This window comes from Poecile atricapillus, chromosome 11 (genome assembly GCF_030490865.1).
Source record: "Poecile atricapillus isolate bPoeAtr1 chromosome 11, bPoeAtr1.hap1, whole genome shotgun sequence".
In the NCBI taxonomy this organism is placed as follows: Eukaryota; Metazoa; Chordata; class Aves; order Passeriformes; family Paridae; genus Poecile; species Poecile atricapillus.
The window spans coordinates 18445419-18464600 of NC_081259.1; the positions used below are offsets into that span (position 1 = coordinate 18445419).

The 19182-nt window shown below is 56.4% G+C and overlaps 2 protein-coding genes across 2 annotated transcripts; both read right to left on the reverse strand.

Annotated features, from left to right (window-relative positions):
• Positions 1-115: 115 nt before the first annotated feature.
• On the reverse strand, positions 116-9933 carry LOC131583004 (uncharacterized). Its single transcript, XM_058846724.1, has 13 exons — positions 9587-9933; positions 5218-9386; positions 4737-4795; positions 3972-4126; positions 3472-3575; positions 3288-3346; positions 2921-3057; positions 2716-2840; positions 2534-2592; positions 2060-2214; positions 1595-1701; positions 1363-1476; positions 116-1171 (listed from the first exon to the last, which is right to left on the reverse strand). Exons 2-13 carry the CDS (start codon positions 6754-6756, stop codon positions 1127-1129), a joined length of 2658 nt encoding a protein of 885 aa, XP_058702707.1. The 5' UTR covers positions 6757-9386; positions 9587-9933; the 3' UTR covers positions 116-1126.
• On the reverse strand, positions 9314-18748 carry C11H15orf39 (chromosome 11 C15orf39 homolog). The gene is made up of 3 exons (XM_058847104.1): positions 18628-18748; positions 9999-13040; positions 9314-9390 (listed from the first exon to the last, which is right to left on the reverse strand). The coding sequence occupies exons 2-3, from the start codon at positions 12991-12993 to the stop codon at positions 9314-9316; spliced, it is 3072 nt and encodes a 1023-aa protein (XP_058703087.1). The 5' UTR covers positions 12994-13040; positions 18628-18748.
• Positions 18749-19182: the final 434 nt, after the last annotated feature.

The window sequence follows — 19182 nt, forward strand, 5'->3', positions numbered from 1 at the left end:
GCTCTCCCGGCCCCGCACTCGCTCTCCCGGGCCCGCACTCGCTCTCCCGGCCCCGCACTCGCTCTCCCGGCCCCGCACTCGCTCTCCCGGCCCCGCACTCGCTCTCCCGGCCCCGCACTCGCTCTCCCGGGCCCGCACTCGCTCTCCCGGCCCCACGGCCACAGGGCCGGAGCGGGAATGTGGAGCTCAGAGCTGCGGCTGAAGCTTAACAGACCTCAACCCGAACTAGAGATCCTGGTCTGCTGCATAAGCAGCTGCACCGGGCCGCAGGGGGAAGGGGCACAGCGGGCAGGGAAATAAAGTTCTGTGAGAGCGGAGGTGAGGTGAGTAGAGCTGGGATCCCATTGAAGGGTTTATAAAGATTGTGGGGAAACGACGCTGATCTGGGGGTAAAATTCTGATTGTGGAGCTGAAATAAAAGCCCTCGGCTTACCTGAGATAGAGACAGCGGTGCTGAAGGTGAAGTAAAACTTGTGGTCAGGGAGAGGCAAAATAGCGATGGTGGCACTGAGGCTGGGATAGGGCCTGCAGAGCCAGAGGCAAAGCAGCACCCAGCTTAATCTGAAATAAACACCCTGGGGCGCTCAGCGTGCACAGCAGGAGCTGCTGGCAGGGCTGGGGCTCAGGTAAAGCCTGGGGGAGCAGGCTCGGGGCTGGAACAAACACGCCAGGATCTGAAATAAAATCCAGTGTGCTGGAAGGAGAAGCACCGTGGAGCTGGAAAAGTGACTGTGGGGCGGGCATGCAGATTCTTGCTTTTTTAACTCGCCAACAGTGGGGTTGTTAGCCCAGAGCTAGAGAGGACCAAGCCCAGCATGCTGGCACCAGTTAGAGCAGAAGCACCTGGCTGTGGTGGTACTGGGAGCCCAGGAGGGAGGCTGGTTGCCCACAAAGGGAAGAGGGTTCAACAGCACCTCCACAGCAGACACACATCCTTCACAACTGGGTTTCACGGTCTACAAATGTTTATTTCAGATACAAAATTATTCCTTTACACACCTGGGTCTGCATTCTGCTCAGGGAGCACCTGGCAGCTGCTGCCAGATGGTCAGGGAGAGCTTCTCAGCATCTCCTTCCCACCTACAGCCCCTCTCCAAGCTCCCCCCAGCAGCTGCTTCTTCTATCCTCAGGCAGAGGTGCTTTGCCACTCCATGTGACCATCCTCAGGGTCCTGCAGGGGAGAGGGAAGGAGTCACTCTAGACACCTCCAGTGAAGGCAGCTGTGAGGGTCCCTTCCCTCCAGCTCTGCACAGGTTTCTCCAAGCCCAGAGATGATCACTAGCTAACAGAAGAACATGGGACCTGCAGAAACACCAGCTCCCAGGCACAGAAAATAATCCAAGAGCAGCAAAGGACACTCACCTCTGTCCAGAACCCCTGGTTATCCATTTCTAATGTCTGGATCCCCACTTCAGGGTCTCTTCTGTCCCAAAGGGCTCTTCCATCCTGCCAGCCCAGCCTCTTGGTCCCCAGGCACTAGGGAGGAGAGCACAGGGACTGCAGCCCCAGCTGGCCCCACAGAGTCCCCCTCAGCCCAGCCCACACAAGGGCCCAGGGCTGCTCATCCAGCTCAGCAGACAGAACTGGCCCTTACCACAAGCACGACGGGTGCAATGATGATGCAGAGGCCACCTATGACCATGAGGGCCACTCCATAGGCTGGGAAGCCCGGCTCGGGCGAGGGACGTTCCAAGGTGTCATCTGGAGCAAAGCACAGCATTCAGAGCCTGGAGCAAACAGCTTTGCCCCACAGGGTGCTGGCCACCCACTGTGCTCCAGGACAAAGATACAAGATATAAAAACACCTGTTCCACACCCTTCATGCCTTTTCTTCCCATCCTACATCAGCAGGTCTCCAACCCCAACCCCCCAGGCTATGCAGAGGGAAAGGGCACAACTGTTACTGAAGTTCTTCTTCCTGGTCACCTCAACAGCCAAGACATCTGACCCTCTCTTCACACAAGGGATCAAGATCTGGTCAGCCATGGATCTCCTCTGCTCACAGTGGAGACATGGGGCTTGTGGAGCTCACACACCCACATCCCAGAGGGGAGCTTACCTCCCACAGAGAGGGAGAATGGATCCACATGGATGTCTGAGTCAGCCAAAGCCTGGTTTGGCCCAACTGAGAGCACAAGTGTTGCCAAAACTTCCATGCTGCTTGGAGCAGGGTGTTGGAATATCATGTTCCCGTGGCAGATCAAGGAGCCAGGCCTGCAGACAGGGTTGGGAAGAGCTCCAGCAGCTGCCAGTCCCACCATGACCCCACAGCAGGACAGGGTGGGCACACCCAGCCTCCTCCCAGAGGGTTTTGATCAGCAGGAAGAGCTCTCTACACTCAGGGAGCCATGGGAGGGAAGGGAGATCCCTGGAGGTCCAGCAAGTCACCACTGATACAATGGGTTAATGCTTGACCTCAGCTTCCTCTGCAAATCCTTGAGTAGCCAAAAACATGCACCTGTCAGCCATGACCTATTGGCTGATGTCTGAAGGGAGACCTCCCTGCCCCAGCAGAACCCCTGCTCCCACTCACAGGAATTCTTTTATGATCACTTTCAGGAGGGTTGGGTAATCCTTCAGGGCTCTCATCACCTGGAAGAAAGGTTGTGCTCAGCTCCCCACCAGGTTTTGGGGGTGTTTGGACACCCCAAAGCAGCCCTTCTTCCTCCCATGGTTCTTCTTCTCACCCCCTCTTCCCACCAGCCCCATTCCTACCGCATCACCAAGGTCCCTGGAGAGGTTGTGGTGCTCTTCAGAGAGTGGATCCTGAAGCTTCTGGCTGAATTGTCTGTTGGTGACGAGGAAGGAGAGAGGGTACACATTCAGACCAAGCTTGGACCCTGAAGGAACAAGAAACAAGCGCTGGGTGTGCAGATCTGGCAGCAACCCTGCCCACACCACTCACAGGCTCCATCCTTACCCTCCACCGAGAGGGAGGTCAGGTCCATGGAGAGGTCTGAGAGTGCAGTCAGGGCTTCCAGAATCTCTGTAGTGTCAGCATGAACAACTGTGTCTAGGTAGAGGTCTCCAGTGATCTCCGTGTTCCCACTGAGGTTTCTGAGGGGAGAGAAGAGCCCTGAGCAAGGCAGGTGGGTTGGGACCCAGCTCCAGCACCTTTACTGGTGGTTTTCTCCTGAGAGCCCACAGAAGGTGCTCAATTACACTTTGCTCCCAGCTTTTCCCATCCTTTCCAGCCTTGCAGCACAGCTAAACAGCTGCAGAGGGCACAGGAGACAGTGAAGGTAGGGAAATGAAGATGTTGGCAGAGGAGTAGCTGCATCCCATACCTGAGCTGGGAGATGGTGAAGTTCCTCACGTGGTAGAGGGCACTGACAGATGATGTTATCTGGGCAGGGAAAAGACAACAGGTCACACCTTCCCCTGTTTAGCTCAGGTTATTCCACCACCCAGGCAGCCTGTGCCCATTCTCCCAGCATCACCCTTTGGAAGGGCCCCCAAGGCTTGGCATACCTCACTGACCAGCCTCTCCAGCAGATCCATCCTGCTCATCCCCAGCTGGGAGCCAGTGAGGGAGATGGACAGCTTCTCCGGGTCCAGGTTCTCCAGGCTGAAGCCTAAGGGAGGAGTTTGGAAGAGTTATGTTCATACCAGCTCTTCCAGCTTCCTTGGGAGATCTTGTTCAGCCTTGAGCTCATCCATAGCCACACACCAAAAGCAGAGAGCAGCAGGGCAGCTGAGTGAGGAGGAATTCCTTTGAATGTGGGAAGGGGTCAGGATGTACCATTTCCCAGGGAGTCGAGCAGAAGCACTGGCCCACACAGGTCCAGCTGCTGCAGATGTGCCCTCCACCACCACCCTTAACATCCTTACAGTGGTTTTCCACAGGCCAGGAGAAGCGATGAAGGAAAAGCCTGGAATCCAAACCGCACTGGTTTGGGCTTTGAGAGAGGCACAAGGAGGGCACTTGGTGGCAGCAGCAGCCCTGCTGTGGGAAGATCTTCAGGACTTACCACCAGACTGGACAGACTGGGGCTCCAGCTGCCAGCTGAAGATGCTCCTTCCCTTGCTTGCCTCTGTGACTACTGTCCGGATGAGGTGGGAGCTGGTGGGAGCAGGAACATCCCCCCGGAACAAAACCTCCCCTCGCACCACCACAGAGCCATTCCTGGGTGGGAGAGAGAGGAGACAGTGGGAAGAACAACCTGCTGCTTTTTATTTTTTTCCCCAGGTACATTTATCCAGAAATTCAGACAGGGATCCCTTTGGGATGATGACACCAGAGGGGAGCACAGCCTCTCACATTGACCTGTCTGGAGCATTTTCCTGGGCAAACCCTTCCCTCCAAGCCAAACCTGCAGCAGCTTGGGAAAAAACAAACAGCAGAGACCACTGCTTCTTCAGAATCCATCTCTATTACACACACTCCAGTAGTGGCGTGTTTCTACTATGGGAAAGGCTAAAGAAAGTCTTGGGAATGCATAAGAGGAAAGACAAAACAGCCACACCACCAAACATTAATTATATCAGAATTTCTGCCCTTATCAGCCATCTACTCAAACATCAACCTCCCAACGTTGTGGGAGGCAAGGAAAAACTTTCACTCGAGGTGTTTATGGTTGTGGTAATTCCTCTGGAATGCACTTTTCCCAAGAGAATGGAGTCTTCATCAAAGTTAAGTGCAAAAAGTTGCTCTTCTACTCTCCTTAAGGCCAAGGTGGCTACTGCAGGCTGCTGCCTCTACAAAACCCACCCCTCCACATCAGCTGCACACTCACATGAACTCAAGGACATTTGCCTGCAGGAAGCTCTCGTAGCTGGACAGCATCTGGTTTAGCTGGAAGGAAGAAGCAGCTGGTAATTAATTGAGAAGGCTTCCCAAATTCCCCAATGTGAAGGGGATACGCAGGTGACCAATAGAGGGAAGTCAGCTCAGCCTGCCCAGGGGAGGGCACGCTGACCCCCAGCCCTCTGGGCATACCTGGGAATGAGCTGGGATACCCAGAGCAGCCACCACCAGCATTCCTGAGAGAGAATAACACCGTGTGCCATGGCCCTGCTGGCTGCCAGAGGTGAGGGGAGCCCAGTCCCACATCAAACCAAGCTCCAGTGGAGCAGTGCCAGGGGTTCACCCACCTCCACCACGCTCACGTGGGCAATCAACCATCCAAGGGCCAGTGCAGCACACAGCACTCACCCCAGCAGGGCCTGGCACCACCCCAAAGTGCCAAATCTGTCCCAGCCACCTCCAGCACCCACCATGAGTCTCACATCTCCCTCCAGCTGCTGGTAGCTCTCCGAGTTCCTGCTGCCCAGAGCCAGGGTGTAAGTGATTCCCAGCAGTCGGAATTGCAAGGGCAGCACGTGCACAGGCCGTGTGGGAAAGGGGAGGCTGGAGGGGTGGGATGCAGGGGGCTTTGTCCCTGTGGAGCCAGGTACACCCTTTGTCATCAGCTCAGCTGGGCTGAAGGCCTCTCTGGTGGCTGCAGGGAGATGTTCCATGGCTGTGGAGGAGTGCTGGGAAGCGCTGGAGCCACTGGACATGAGGTGGGCATTGAGGGTCACTTCTGTAGGCACAGGCAGGGTCTGGGAGCTGAGCAGGGAGCAGGCTGCATGCCCAGCTCCAGGAGAAGTGGGCAGGCAGGATGGAGATGTCACACTGCTGGCAGTGACAGCGTGGTGCCCAGGCTCAGAGCCATGCTCCAGAGCTGGGTTTGTGGAGCAGGGGACAGAGCCTGGGCTGGCAGGGGTGGGCCCCAGAGCTCCTGCTGGAGTGGGAGCAGCTGCCACTGATGCTGTTCTGGGCTTGCTGTGCCTGGATGCTTCCATCACAAACATCTGTCCAAGCTCTGGGATGGCACCAGTGGCTGTGGAGCTCATCTCAGTCACGGTGGGACCTGCAGGGCTGGGAGCCCTGGTCTGAGCTGGGGAGGCTGCAGTGGACAGTGCAGGGGGAGAAGGCCACTCAGTCCGTGTCCCCAAGGTGACAGCAGGAGCCCCAGACGCTGCTGTGGGAAGGGAGGAAGCCAGCATGTCCTGACTGTGGGCACCAGGAGCTGCTGCAGTGGTAGGAAGTGATGCCAGGACTGCATCCAGGAGCCCAGACCCATTTCCTGGGACCTGGGCCAACACAGCATCCACCAAGGGAGCAGCTTTCCCAGGCAGGGCAGTGCCAGCAGTGCCCCAGAGCCCCTCAGGGTGCAGCTCAGCCGAGCTGAGTGTCCCTTGTGCTGGCAGAGCAGAGGCCGCTGCCTGCTCTGCCGTGCTGGGGCTCCAGGAGTGAGCATCCATAGGGGTCCATGTGGGGACTCCAGGGGGAACCTGAGACCCTGCAGCTGCCCCACGGAGTGGCACCGTGCCCAGCCTGAGCTCTTCCCTGTCCCCAGATCCGGGCTGCTGCTGCAGGCAGGTCTGAGACATCCGTGTGGCCGCAGTCCGTGTCCCCAGGCTCTGTCCCCCAGCACCTGTCCCAGGGGTCACAGCTCCTTGGACCGAGGTGAGGAGGTCCCCACGTGCTGTCACCAGACCATCACTCAGCCCTGGCTGGGAGGCTGACGGGCCCAGGGGAGCCCAGGTGACAGCAGCCAGAGCACCCAGGCCGGAGGGGACAGCAGCAGCACACACACACACGGCCAGCAGCAGGAAGGCTCCACACCACAGCCTGTGGGCAGGGACAGCCCCGCAGGCAGTGGGACACAGCGCTGTGCCCGCAGCCCCTTCCCTCTGGGCTCGGAGCAGCGTTCCCAGCCGCAGGGCAGCAGCCTCCGGGGGGCTTGGTGGTCCAACCCCTCGGCTCATCTTGGGAGAGGCCACGGTGAGAGCCCAGCTGTGGAGAGGGACAGCAGGAGATTTAGGGTGGGTCTCTGCAGCTCCCACATCCCAGTGCCTGCCCCATTCCCAAGCTTCCCATCCCCAGAACTCCTTATTAAAACATCTTCCTTCTCAGCGGTCTCATCGCTCAGGAAAGCCTGTGCCAAGCCTCAGCAGCTCCTGGGAAGCTCCCAGTGCAGTACACAGTTGTAAGCAGCCCCAGGCTCAGACATTACCTCAAGCCCCTGCCCCAAACACCCCCCCTGTCCCCGGAAACCTCCCCAAGGAGGGCCAAGCCCACCAGTACCCCTCACCTAGCAGCACCCCTGGAGAAGAGAACACCGAAGTCCAGCCAAGGCCTGGCTTTTATCTGGTTTTCAAGGTGGGGTGGATGTGGCTCCATTCCAGCTGCTCCCAATTAACACAAACTCATCTGCACTCCCCCAGGTGCAGCTGGAGGGGGTTCAGCTTCCCTCTGCTCCTCACTGAGCCCTTGGCAGCAGAAGCTGGGGGTGGGCCTGCCCCTCCAGGCAGGATGATCCCCAAAGCTGCTGATGCTCCCCAGAACACCCTGTTTGTGAGGTTGTGGAAGTGTTCACTTGCTGGGCTCTACTATTTGGGGCTGAAAAGTGTGGATTGCAGCACTTGGCCTTTGGGATCAGGCAGATTCTGTGCCTGACAGAGGCTCCCAAGGCAGAGGGACCCCCACTGGGTCAGCCCAGGCTGCACCCCTGAGCACCCCACACTCTCCTGCCCAGTTTCTGATGCTCAGACATCCACCAGCAGCCTCTTCCCAGGCTGTCATGCAGGGGCTTTGTGGAGGCTGGGATGTGCTCCTGTGATGGCACCTGGGACACTGGATCCAGCCTCCAGTGCTGGCACAGAGGGGCTGGACACAGCACTCGTGGCTTGTTGCAGGGAGGAGTGGGCAAGTGCACGGGTGTGGGATCTGGGGAGCCTCCAGCCCCAGGAGGGTCCTGCTGTGCCCACACTGGGAAGCAGAGACAGAAGCAGGGCATGTCTGGAAACAAGCCAAACTCTTTTAAACCAGGTGAGGCAACTCTTCATATTCTTACAAAAAAATTAAATAAAGGGAAGGAACTTTCTTCCCCAGCACATTATATATGTTATAAAAACAACAACATTATTAACAAACACCGCTTCCCAAATCCCTGTGCACAATGAGTGGTGAGGGGGAGTGAGAACAGCAACATCCCCCTTACCCATCCCATCCACAGCCCCACAGAAAACCAGGAAGGCACCCACAGAAATCCCCCAGTAGCAAACACACCTTTTGGCTACAATAAGTACAGTTTGGGTAGAGTCTTTCTCCCCCTCCTCTGTTTTCTTACTTTAAAATAAATATTCCCTGTAGTGAAATACAAAATTTGAACAACCCTTATTTTGTTCCTCCATGTCCTGCAGCAGCTCGGAGAACACCTGAGTGATGAGTTTTTAAGGCCTCTGCTGTGTATGCTGCTGCAGGCCCCCAGGGTGAGGAGAGTCCTGGGATGCCCACATCCCTCCTGGGATGCCTGTAACCCTTTGGGCTGAAAATATCCCTCCTTCCAAGGTCTGGCAGCATCATTGCCCTCTCTGCCCCTTTAGTCTCCACCAAGGAGGTCCCTGAACGTGCATCTCCCACATTCTCCTTTGGGACAGGATCTGGGATGTAAAGTGATTTTTTTAAAGTGAGGTTTTCTTTTCTTTAAGAGTCTTTAAATCTTTCTTGCAGCCTTTTAGTTTAAATAAAAAGACACGTATAAATTATTGTATTTAAAGAAGAAACAACCCAAAACACATGACCTGAAGGCAGCAGTTCCTTATAAAGGTAAATCCAAAACATTTGTAAAATGTCTTCATTTTTAACAAAAAAAAACCTAAGTCCTGGGACTATGGAAGTCACGATTCCCTTGCCCTTGCTGTTGGTGCCAGGTCTTTGTGGCACTTTAAAGGTGAAAATTCCAAAGGAAGGGGATGTTTATTGGGATAATAACTTGGGATTATTTTGGGTTTATTGGGATAAACATTTGGGGTAATACCCTAAACAAATTGGGATATAAAGCAGGAGGGGGGATTCAGAGGAGAGAGGTGGGATGTCATCACTGCAGTCCCTTTTTCCAAGGCTGGGGATGGTGTTGTGGCCATTTCCGTGCTCCTCTTGCTCCAGCTGCACTGGAACTCCAGCCACTCCCTCTCAGCTCACCAGGGCAATCGTGGATGGAGGCGGGAGATGCACTAAAAGATGATCCATTCAAAGAAAAGCAGCTCCAGCTGCTGTGAGGGGCTCAAGCCCATGTCCACAGGCCTTGATAACCCACCAGCGTCCCTGTGTGTGTCCCTGGAGCACCACTGAGCTGTTCTCCACCCTGAGCAGCATCCCCAGAGGGTCCCTGGCAAGGTATCAAAATCCTGGAGGATCCTGGTGCTGGTGGGAGCTGAGCACCTGTCTGCAGGGCTGCTGGTGGTCTCAGCATCCACAGCTCCAGGGACTTGAGAGCTTCCCATTCCCATCATCATTTGGCTGTTGCCCTCGACACATTCCTCAGTGTCTCCTTTTCCTTGATCTGTCCGTGGCTGTCGCTTTGCAATCCGCTTTCAGTGCCCCCACGCCAGGGCTACCTGGGAGAGGAAGGAGTGGTTAGGGGAGGCACACCTCCACATCCCCAGTATTCCCCGCTCCAGCCCGGCCCAGGGAGTGAAGCCTCCCCAGGCAGCTGGAGCTGCTCATCATCACATGAAATCCACACACATACACCTCCACAAAATGACAAACAAATCCCATAAATTCCTATAAACCCACGTGGAAAAGGGTTACCTACTTGGAAGGCTGCTGGCCAGTCTCTGAGCTTGAACCTGGAAGAAATAAAATTGTTGGTAATGGCCTTGAGCGACAACAAAAGGTTATCTGGACACAGCAGTGAAGTCACCAGCTGGATGGGACAGCCATGGTGGCAGGTCTGACACTGCACCCTTGGATGGGCAGAGGTGGCCTGGAACTGACTGAAACCTCCTTGATACCCCCAGGATGAGTTTTCTCCCTTCCAGCTCAAACTTTCCCCCTCCACAACCCACAGAGGAAAAGCTGGGCAGAACCATCAGTAGGACAGTGATGCTGAGCAACCTTTGGATGCTCCCCAAGAACACAGCACCTGGAGGGCTCCAATGTGGCTGGAACATCCCTGGGAGAGCCCCAGGGACCCATCCCCAGGCGATGCCGGGCTACCTACCGAGCTGCTGCTGGATGGAGTTGTACCAGTGGAGGTTGAGCAGGTCGGGGTAGATTTCGGGAAGCTGCTTGAGCGCCAGGAGCTTCAGCATGCGGGAGGTGCAGCTCTTCAGCTCCAGGTCCCTCAGGTGCTTCTCCTCTGAGAGGGTGGTGGGACGCAGCTCCACCTTGTGCTTCTGCAGCACTTGGTCCACAAAGTTCCCGGGCAGCTTCGGGAAGAGCTTCTCCTTCACCACGTGGATGGGGATGAAGATGGCTCCTGCCCGGACAACATGGGGGAAAGGGCAAGCGAACATAAAGGTCTTCAGCTGGGAGAGCAGGTTGGTGAGGAGCACAGCCACATCCTGGAAAGCCAGCCAGATCTCCTTGCCATTGCTGGGCTTCTGAGGATTGGGAGTCTTGGAGCCATTTTTGGGCAGGGATTCAGGCATCTCTCCCAGCTCTTCTGCCGGCTCAGCCATCTCCAGCCACTGCCGCAGGAGCTCTGGGGAGGAGCGGGACACCGAGCCCGAAATGGTGTCACAGAGCGAGGTGTGCAGGGTGGTGAAGTACTGCCCTGAGGGGGTCTGTGTGCGGACACCACCAACCTGCCTGGCCACCGAGACCTTCTCCTCCCCCGGGGTGGCAGGGGCTTTGGGAAGCAGGCCCTGGGGAAGGTTTGGGCCAAGGATGATGCTGAGCTGGGGGCCAGGCAGTGACAATGGAGCGATGCTGGATGGAGAGGAGGCTGTGTGAGCTGGCGTGGGGGTGCTGCTGGGGGGGCTGGGCTGGGGGGCATGGGGGCTGCTATCCTGCCGGGGGGGCTCAGTGCTGGGCGGGAGGGAGGGCAGGAGCTTGTATTTTTGGAACATGAAGGTGGCTGAGCTCTGGAAGCTGCTCCTGTCCCCGGAGTCTGCCTCAGGCAGCCGGGACTGTGCACCCTCTCCCAACTCCACCTTGCCCCCTGCAGCCTCTTTCTCCTCCTTATCCTCTCGGTCCAGCGTCCCCTCCTCACACCCTGTGGGTCTCTGGGTGTCCTCAGCTTCTGCCAGTCTCTTCTTGAAGCTAAGGTCCAGCACCATGTCCTCAGGGGGCGGCTCCTCAGTGCCCACCTCGTCAGGGCTGCCCTCCTGAGACTCCAGCTCTTGGGGCACAGGCTTTGGCTTTTTAGGGATGCTCCTGTAACAGCTGTCCCCTTGGCTCTGCACTGCACCATTGCCCGAGCTCAGGCTGGACACCACCGAGACGTCTCTGAGGGCAACAGGCTCCTGGCTGCCACCCGTGTTTTGGAGTGAGGAGTCCTCCCATAGATGCTTCCTGCAGAACAGGATGGGGTCTGAGCCCTTGGCCCTCTCCAGGTACTCCTGGAAAGGTGCCAGGCTGAAGACGTTGTGGATCACAGGCATAGGTGGGGAGGACGACAAAGCCTTGGTGTCCCTCAGGTCTTCCAGCCCCTTGGTGGGGGTCACACATGGAGAAGGGCGGATGAGCTCCTTGGCTGGATCCTTGACCTTGTAGGCATTTCCTTCCCCTGGTCCCCCACGGGAGGTGTCCTGAGGGGCCGGGCTGCTGTTCCTCCTCCCTGGGTACAGGGGCTCCTCCTCCTCTTGCCCAGGTTTTTCCCAGCTCCCTCCTCTTTTGGGAGAAGTCTCAGGGAGCCCACCAGAGCCCCCAGAAAGTGTCTCTGAGGTGCAGACAGGCTGGAAAGCATTGCTGTGCCTTGGTGCTGCTGGCCACTGCAGACTGTCTGCCCCGTGCTGCTCACACCCCAGCTCCACGCTGGGAAAGGTGGCGTGGAACACAGATGTATCTCCCGGGCTGACGGCAAACCCTGGGTACCTGGTATTCCTGGGCAGCTCGGCATCCCTGGGCAGCTCAGCATCCCTCAGCACTGCCCCCAGCCTGGCACCCACTGTCCTCGGCACGTAGGGCTCCAGGGGGCTGGGAAAGTAACTCCTGGGGGCTTGGGTCTTGAGGTAGGTGCCAGGAAAGGGCTCCCTGCTTCCCACGTAGCCAAAGGCAGGCAGGGCACTGGGCTCCCCCACTGTGGGAGCTGGAGGGTGGTAGAGGGGACCAGCTCTGTGGGGTGACAGTGGGTAGGGGGGGGGTGGGTAGCACATTGCTGACCGCTCCCAGGTCACTGGGCTGGCATCAGGTGGCTGGAGCTTGGGCCAGGGGTCCAGACTGAGGCTGGGGACCTCCGGCACCTTCATCTGGCTCTGGGCAGAGGAACAACTTGCTTCCAGGAACGGGGTGCTGGGGGGCGGCCTGTATTTATCCAAGGTGACACAGTAGTGGGGTAAGGTGACAGGGGAGCCCAGCTGCTCCTTGGAAGGCAGGGCCAGGCTGGAGGGCAGTGGTGGGAGGCTGTGCTCAGAGCAGGGATCCCTCCTGTGGGGCTCGCTGGGGTGCAGAGGGTGGGTGGTGGGGGGCAGGGTCCACTTTGCCTCCCCTGGTTGCTGCTGCAGACTCTCTGCTTGTGTTCCCAGCAGCAGAGCCATCCTGGGAGCCAGGAAGGAGGCGGGGGTTCTGTACACTGGCTTGGGGACTGCTAGAGGGGCTGCCTTCTTCACCGCCACCAGCTTCTTCACCGGCAAGGGGCACCTAGGGCTGTCCAGCTTCTTCCTGGCCATCAGCTGCTCCTGGCTCAGGCTGTCTTTGCTCTTCTGGGCGTCCGGGGGTTGCAGCCTGGTGCCTGGGCTGTCCGGTGGGTACAGCAGGAAGCCCAGTGGTGGCCCCTCGGCCGGCACGGGCTGGCTCAGGGCACCGGAGCCGTAGTGCAGGTAGGCGGGTGCGGGGCTCCAGCCAGCCGGGGGCTGCTCGGGACCCTCAGGGCTCTGCAGCGGGCAGGCAAAGTAGGAGCCCTTGTAGCTGAAATGGTTTTCAGAGCCAGAGTGGGGCACGGGGCTGGATGTGCCTGGGATTTTGCTGGGCAGGAAGCTGGCGGTGGGCTCTGGACGAGGTAGCTTGTTCAAAACCACGGGCTCTGCAGACTGTGAGAAGCGTTTTGAGGCCATTTATATGATGGTGCCGGTGTCCCCACGCGAGAGGTGCGCTGGCCTTCCTGGATAAGAGAGAGAATAAGCCATGAGCAAAGTGAAGTCCCCACAGCCAGCAGCCTGTGGTGGCACAAGATGATAGAGGGTTACAACCCACCCCACAAGGTGAGGGTTGTCTTGGTTTGAAAAGACATGTGTCTGCTAAGGAAGGCAGAAACCTCCCTTGAAAAAGAAAACATAAAATGTAAACCACTGCTCCCTCCGAATTATTATAATCTCGAAATCAAGGTTCTCTCAGACAAAGATATGGGAATAAGAATACCAGTTCTTTATTAAGGAAATTAAAATAAAAATGCAGTAGTACAAAAAAAAAAACCAACAGAAAAACAACTCACTGACAGAGTCAGAATATAACCTGACACTCTGTCGGTCAGGATGTTGGTAGCAGTCCGATTAAAAGGTGGCTGCAGTCCTCCTGGAGTGACAGATGGTTCTGTTGAAGCAATGATCCTGTAGAAGGGTGTAGTTTGCCTCTGAAGGTCCAGTGGTGGGGTACATGGCTCCAGTCTCTCCTCGGGGAATCCAGTGGAGAAAGGCTGCCTGTGGTGTGCGGGAGTCTCTGATTATATCCAGGGAGAAATGTTTGGCTCCTCCCCCTGGAGGAGCATCTCCCAATGGGATGATGGAATTTTATCAGTCATGCAGTGAGACTCAATGGCACATTAACAGAAGATTTTCCCCCTGGAGGGAGGATGAGTCTAGAATAGATAAAGAACACTGCCCCACCTGGTTTTAACAGCTGGTAATAGAATACACACTTCTGGTTACGTCTTGCATTGCAACCCAAGACAGGGTAACTCAGGTTCTTTTTAATTGATCCCCTGGGGCTGATTAGAATGAAACAATGCTGAATGGCTGGTGTTTATGAATATATATAAAAACATGGGGTTTATTTTAGAACAATTTGGTTGCAGTGGAGCCGTTTGTGTTATTACCTACTGTAATACAACAATACAAAGCATAAAAATAACACTTCAAGAAATGCCTAAGGAAAAGAAAGGGAAGGGTAAGAGTAGAAAGGTCCCACCACCCTTCCAACAACACCGGGAGGTTACAATTCCACTGCCATGATCTATCTGGGGTGAGGGAAGCGCAGGAAACACCAAGTTCCATGGGTTAATATAATGCTCAGGATCGGTGGGAACGCCCAGGTACCTGCCCTGGGGCAGGGAGTTTTACCCTGGGTGATGTCATGCCCTGGATCACGGGACACCTCAGAGTTTTTGTTTTCCTGTGACACCTTTGAAGACCTGGGTACAGCTGGTGCATGACTCAATTATGGCCCATCCATCTGCAGGCTAACTGAGATATAAGTTAGAGGTAAGTCGCAGTAAGGGGAGTTTTCACAGCTGAGCCACTCGTGTTGGGACATTGTCAGGACCAAAAAGCACCATCCCACTTGGCAGGATTTATCTCTTATCAGCCTCTTCCCTTATCTTGTCCAACAGGCAACTGCAGGCTCTGATGGGTGTGCACCCATCCGCACCTGGGCAGTTCCAGCACATGCTCGATTGTTTGTGGCGTTAACCATTAACATTCCAGCCCCTCACACCACTCAAACATTCCGCCAGTTCTCTTCCACTGCTGCTCGCTCCAAATCTTCTCCCATGGTGGTGATTTTCAATATAATGGGAAAGAAGATCACGTGACTTTTCTTTTTTTATTAGTTATTCTATTAGTTTTGCTGTTAATATCTCTGAAAAATGTAGCCTTATCATCATAAATTTCAAGCCTCCTGTGGCAGTGCGTGGAAGGTTAGTACCTATCTTTTTTGTTCCAAATATGCATAAATCCTTGCACTAACTCCCAGGCTAAGTTTGATTGAGACATAGTTACACTTCCATAAGATAAAAAGGTTTTCCCACATCTTTTCTTTTTTTTTCCCAAGTAAAAAGACAAAATAAACGTAACAAAAATTAAACTAACAATGTATAAAAGTTGTTTGACTGATAGTTGGTCTCCAAATGAGTTACCTTTGATGAAAACACAAATAACTATAAATAGCTGATAATCTTAGCACAAACTTTTAGTGTATCAGGCAGGCCTCGGATCAAGATGGGGAGTCTCTGCACATCCGAGTCCATTTCCACAGGGGAACGTCACTGCAGATCCAATAACTGTGTGTGCATTAATCGGAGACACACAGTCTTTTGTACACCTTCTACAGCGTGGCCAGTCGTGAAGCCCGGAATTGTGCAGGGATCTCCCCTTTCCACAGGATCCGATCCCTCCCTGCCAGTGGGGGGAGTCCTGGTGGTGCATTTCTCCATTTGTCCCCTTGGAAAAGCCCTGGAAAGCTCCGGCTGCCTTGGCTCCTAAGCTCAGTGTCTGTTGCAGGCAGCAGGGAGCAAAGCTGAGTCAGCTCAGGTGACGAGCTGCCAGACATAGACACAGATTGCCCGAAATTCCCATCCCCGGCTTCACCTTGTAAAGTACGGTGAGGTTTTTACCCCAAGGCAGCAGCTCAGCCTCTCCCTTTGGGGATTTGGGGCTGCTGTGGGGTGGGCGCTGGCCCGCAGTGACAGGTGGTGAGTGCCAGCAGGTGGAGCTGGCAGCCTGTCCCAGGCTGTCCCAGCACTGCCCTGCATCCCTGAGAACCCCAGGTGTTCTCCGAGCACTGCCTGGCATCACCCAGCATCTTCTGAGCATCCCACTGAGATACCTGACCATCACCTGAGCCCCAAGAGCAGCACTGGACCATCAACCAGGATCCCCCAGCATCACCTGAGCATCCTGTACGTCACCCAAGCAGCCTCAGGACAAACCTGAGCATCACTCAGCATCCTCCCAGCATGGCCAAACATCACACCCTGTCACCAAGCACAGCCCAGCAACCCCAAGCCCTGGGATGGACTCCCTACAGTATGATCTCTGCCATTTTTGGGTTTTTGGTTTTTTTTTTCCTTTTGTGGCAGCGTTAGCAGAGAAGCCAAGGAGGAAATGGAGGAAGAGCACGTGGAGATAAGAAAAAAGCCACATCAACAGCAGGGGAAAGAGAGCAGATATGGGGGGAGACTTGTGGGGGAGATAAGGGAGCGAGCCAGTGGTGGTGCTGCAGCTTTGATGGGAGGGGACCAGAGCTCCCCAGCTCAGCCCAAAACAGCACAACTGAGGCTGCACCCCTCCCTGAGCCTTCCTGGTGACCTTCTCCTGCGAGCTTCAGCAATTCATCGCTTCCCAAGAAGGACACTGCTTCCCTGGATTCCTCTGAAAACTCCCACGGGAGCCTCGGTGCTTCCCTCCCTGCTTGCACCCTTGGAAGCAGCTCCCCCACATCATTTCCATCCCCAGGATAAGTCCTTGGGGTCATTTCCAAGACATGCAGTACAAATTACATTTGCCAGCACTTAGATCCAGGCAAAACAGCTTCCTTTGAGTTGAAGAAAGCTTGAAGAAAACCCCAGACTGGGTTATTTTCCATCCAAAAGGGATCTCTTGGGAGGGTGGTGTTTGAATCCATCTCCCTGGGAGATGCTGTGTGGGAGGGTGATGCAGGCATGGGATCCCTTCCCAGCTGTGACAATGTTATGGGTGGACAAGCTGGGCCAGAAATCCAGGATCCTGTGAGTCCTGACATTTCCTCACTGCTTCTTTCCCTTTCCCCAAAGCCTCGGGGATCTGCAACTCCCCACCGTGGGGATATTGTGACACTGGCACTGTTATGACCACAGGATCGGGTGACACCACTGGGCACGATGCAATCGCCCTGTTTCACCTAGCTCCGAGTTAAATTCTGGCTGGAGGGCTGCAGAGCAGGACGAGTGATCCCACTGCAGCGGCCGGAGCCAGGCACAGGGATCTGACAGGGTTGAGCTCATTAACCAAATGAGGGAGAGGGGTTCCCGCTCTCCATGAAATCCACAGGGACTTTGCCCAACCGGTGCCATTCCCACACCTGTGCCACGCCAGGAAAACTGCTCTGCTTTTGCTGTCACCGTCACCTTTTTTCCCTCTGGAACTATCCCTCTTGCAGCCAGCGGGGGAGGAGAGGGACACGTGGGAATCAGCGCGGAGGGGATGCTTGGAAAAACCCCAACACATGCAGCCAGTAATTCCGAAACCCTACAGCTGGGAAAAGCAGCGGGTGGAATAAACACAACCCGTTATTCCTACTTTTTAAATATTCTCTTCATCGCCCCCCCCCCCCCCCCTTCCTTCTCAGGGTTTTTTCCCACAAGGGGCCGTTTGGCCGGGAGGGAGTAAAAGTAAAACCAAGCGCAGAGGGAACACGTGCCACCACCAGCGAAACCTGCCTGATAAGCTCCGGGGAAGACTTTCCTTTCGCGTTTTGGGTGTCCAAAGGACACGGGAGAGCTTCCGCTCCTCCTCGGCCTGCCAAGGCCGCTGGGAACACCTCAGACATATCTTTTTGCTCCGAACAACGCGCCCGTGTGGGTTATCAGCGAGGCACGCAAGCTCCCCCGAATTTCCTCCCCGGGATGGGATGCCCGGAGCGGGAGTCTCTCACCGCAGTCTCCCGCCTCCTCCATCGCCACGTGATGCCAAAAACAGCCGCCAACTCCCGGCCAACCCGCAGGAATCGAGAAATAAAATCTCCTAAACCCGCTGTCACCCAGCAACCCCAGCCCTGCCGAAGTGCTGCGGCACGGGAGGGGTTTCCGAGGTCTCCCCGAAACCAAAGGACTCCACCAGGTAAGGAGGCAGATTCCCGGCCGGCTGCAATCCTGGTTTCACAATCCCGGGGACTTTGGGATCCTGCCGAAGAGGTCACCATTCCCATGTCCGGCGGCTTCGGATGAGCTCACCGGCATCGCTCCCCCAAACTTCGGTCATTTGGGGGAACAAACAAGAGGCCTTAGCGGTCCCAGCTCCTTTATTCCACATCTTGTCCCTTTTTCACAAAGTTTGCAGCTCCCGAGTTTCTCCCAGGCGGAGCCTTCCCGTGGACCAAGCCAGCTGCTTTTTAAGCCAGTATCCCCAAATAATGCATGCACCAAGCCATGGCTTGTCTGAGATTAAAACTGAACCCCCCAGGAATATTAACTTTTATTTAAAAAACCCAAAAACTTCACGGAGCATTAAGCAGTCACCAGAAGGGCTCAGTGACTGCGTCCCCTTCTACTTGGGAGATTAAAACCCCTCCAAAACGCATCGATCCCATTCCGACCCACCGATGTCACTCGCATCCAAGGTTGGCCATGGGCACGGCTGAGACCCCCTCGGTGCTCGCAGGCCCTTGGCAGGACACGAAGTATGGATGTGGCAGGGGTGGGTGGCCGTCCTTCTGTCCCCTCCGCACACCCACGGCCACCGCTTTCGTGTGGGCAACACTCCGGCGACCCCTAAAATAAACCTCTCGCAGGAGCTTGAGCTCACGCTGCGAATCAGCCGCATGATCCAAAGTGTCCATAAATGGGTAAAATCCCGGGATCTGGAGCCTGCAACCCGTTTTTCCTTGCACGGCCCAAGGAGAAGCAGCCGATCCCGAGGAAGGCGTGCAGGGATCTCCCCCTGCTCGAGGGTTTCACCCGCCGAGGGAGCCCCAAGGCTGGCTGGGGGTCCCCCCGCGCCTCATCCCTCCGCTCCACCGCGGCTCCCGCGGGACGCGCATCCTTCCGGCCCCGCACTCACCTGCGGCTGCGGAGCGGTGCCTCCCCCGGCACATCGCTGCGGGCTCGGCTGCGGGGCTCGGCGCGGACGGGGGGAACGGGGGGCCCGCTGGCCCTCCTCGGCCGGCAGCCCGCGATGTGCGGAGGAAGTGGGAGGAGAAGGAGCAGGAGGTGGAGAAGGAGGAGGAGGGCTGGGTGTGTGTGGGGGCCGGCCGGAGGAGGGGAGGGGACGGGACGGGACGGGACAGGAGAGGAGAGGACAGCCCAGCCACACGTGCGCTGAGCTGGTCGGGGCTCTGCCCCTGCGCTCCGAGCGGGGACTCTCGGGACGGGGACATCCCCCGCCTTTCGGGGGACACCCGCAGCCGAGGAGCCGCTGTACGAGGGGTCCCCGTTGCAGCGAGCCCCCCGTTATAGAGGAGGGGCCACATGGGGAGCCCGGGGGCGGAGGGGGAGCGTTATTAAGGGCAGCCCTCATTGTACGGTGCCTCATTAAGGGGACCCCCATTGTATGGAGCCCCCAGTGAAGGGGCCACCATTTCAGGCAGTCCCCATTAGCAACTACCTTCCCATTAGG

Excerpts from the sequence above, each read along its gene's own strand:
- LOC131583004 (XM_058846724.1), bottom strand. The coding sequence starts at position 6,756 with ATGAGCCGAGGGGTTGGACCACCAAGCCCCCCGGAGGCTGCTGCCCTG. Across the intron at positions 2,593-2,715 it reads CCAGGGACCTTGGTGATGCG|GTGATGAGAGCCCTGAAGGA; the intron begins GTAGGAATGGGG and ends CCTTTCTTCCAG. Across the intron at positions 1,702-2,059 it reads ATTCTCCCTCTCTGTGGGAG|ATGACACCTTGGAACGTCCC; the intron begins GTAAGCTCCCCT and ends GCTTTGCTCCAG.
- C11H15orf39 (XM_058847104.1), bottom strand. The coding sequence starts at position 12,993 with ATGGCCTCAAAACGCTTCTCACAGTCTGCAGAGCCCGTGGTTTTGAAC. Across the intron at positions 9,391-9,998 it reads CTCCATCCAGCAGCAGCTCG|GTAGCCCTGGCGTGGGGGCA; the intron begins GTAGGTAGCCCG and ends TTCCTCTCCCAG.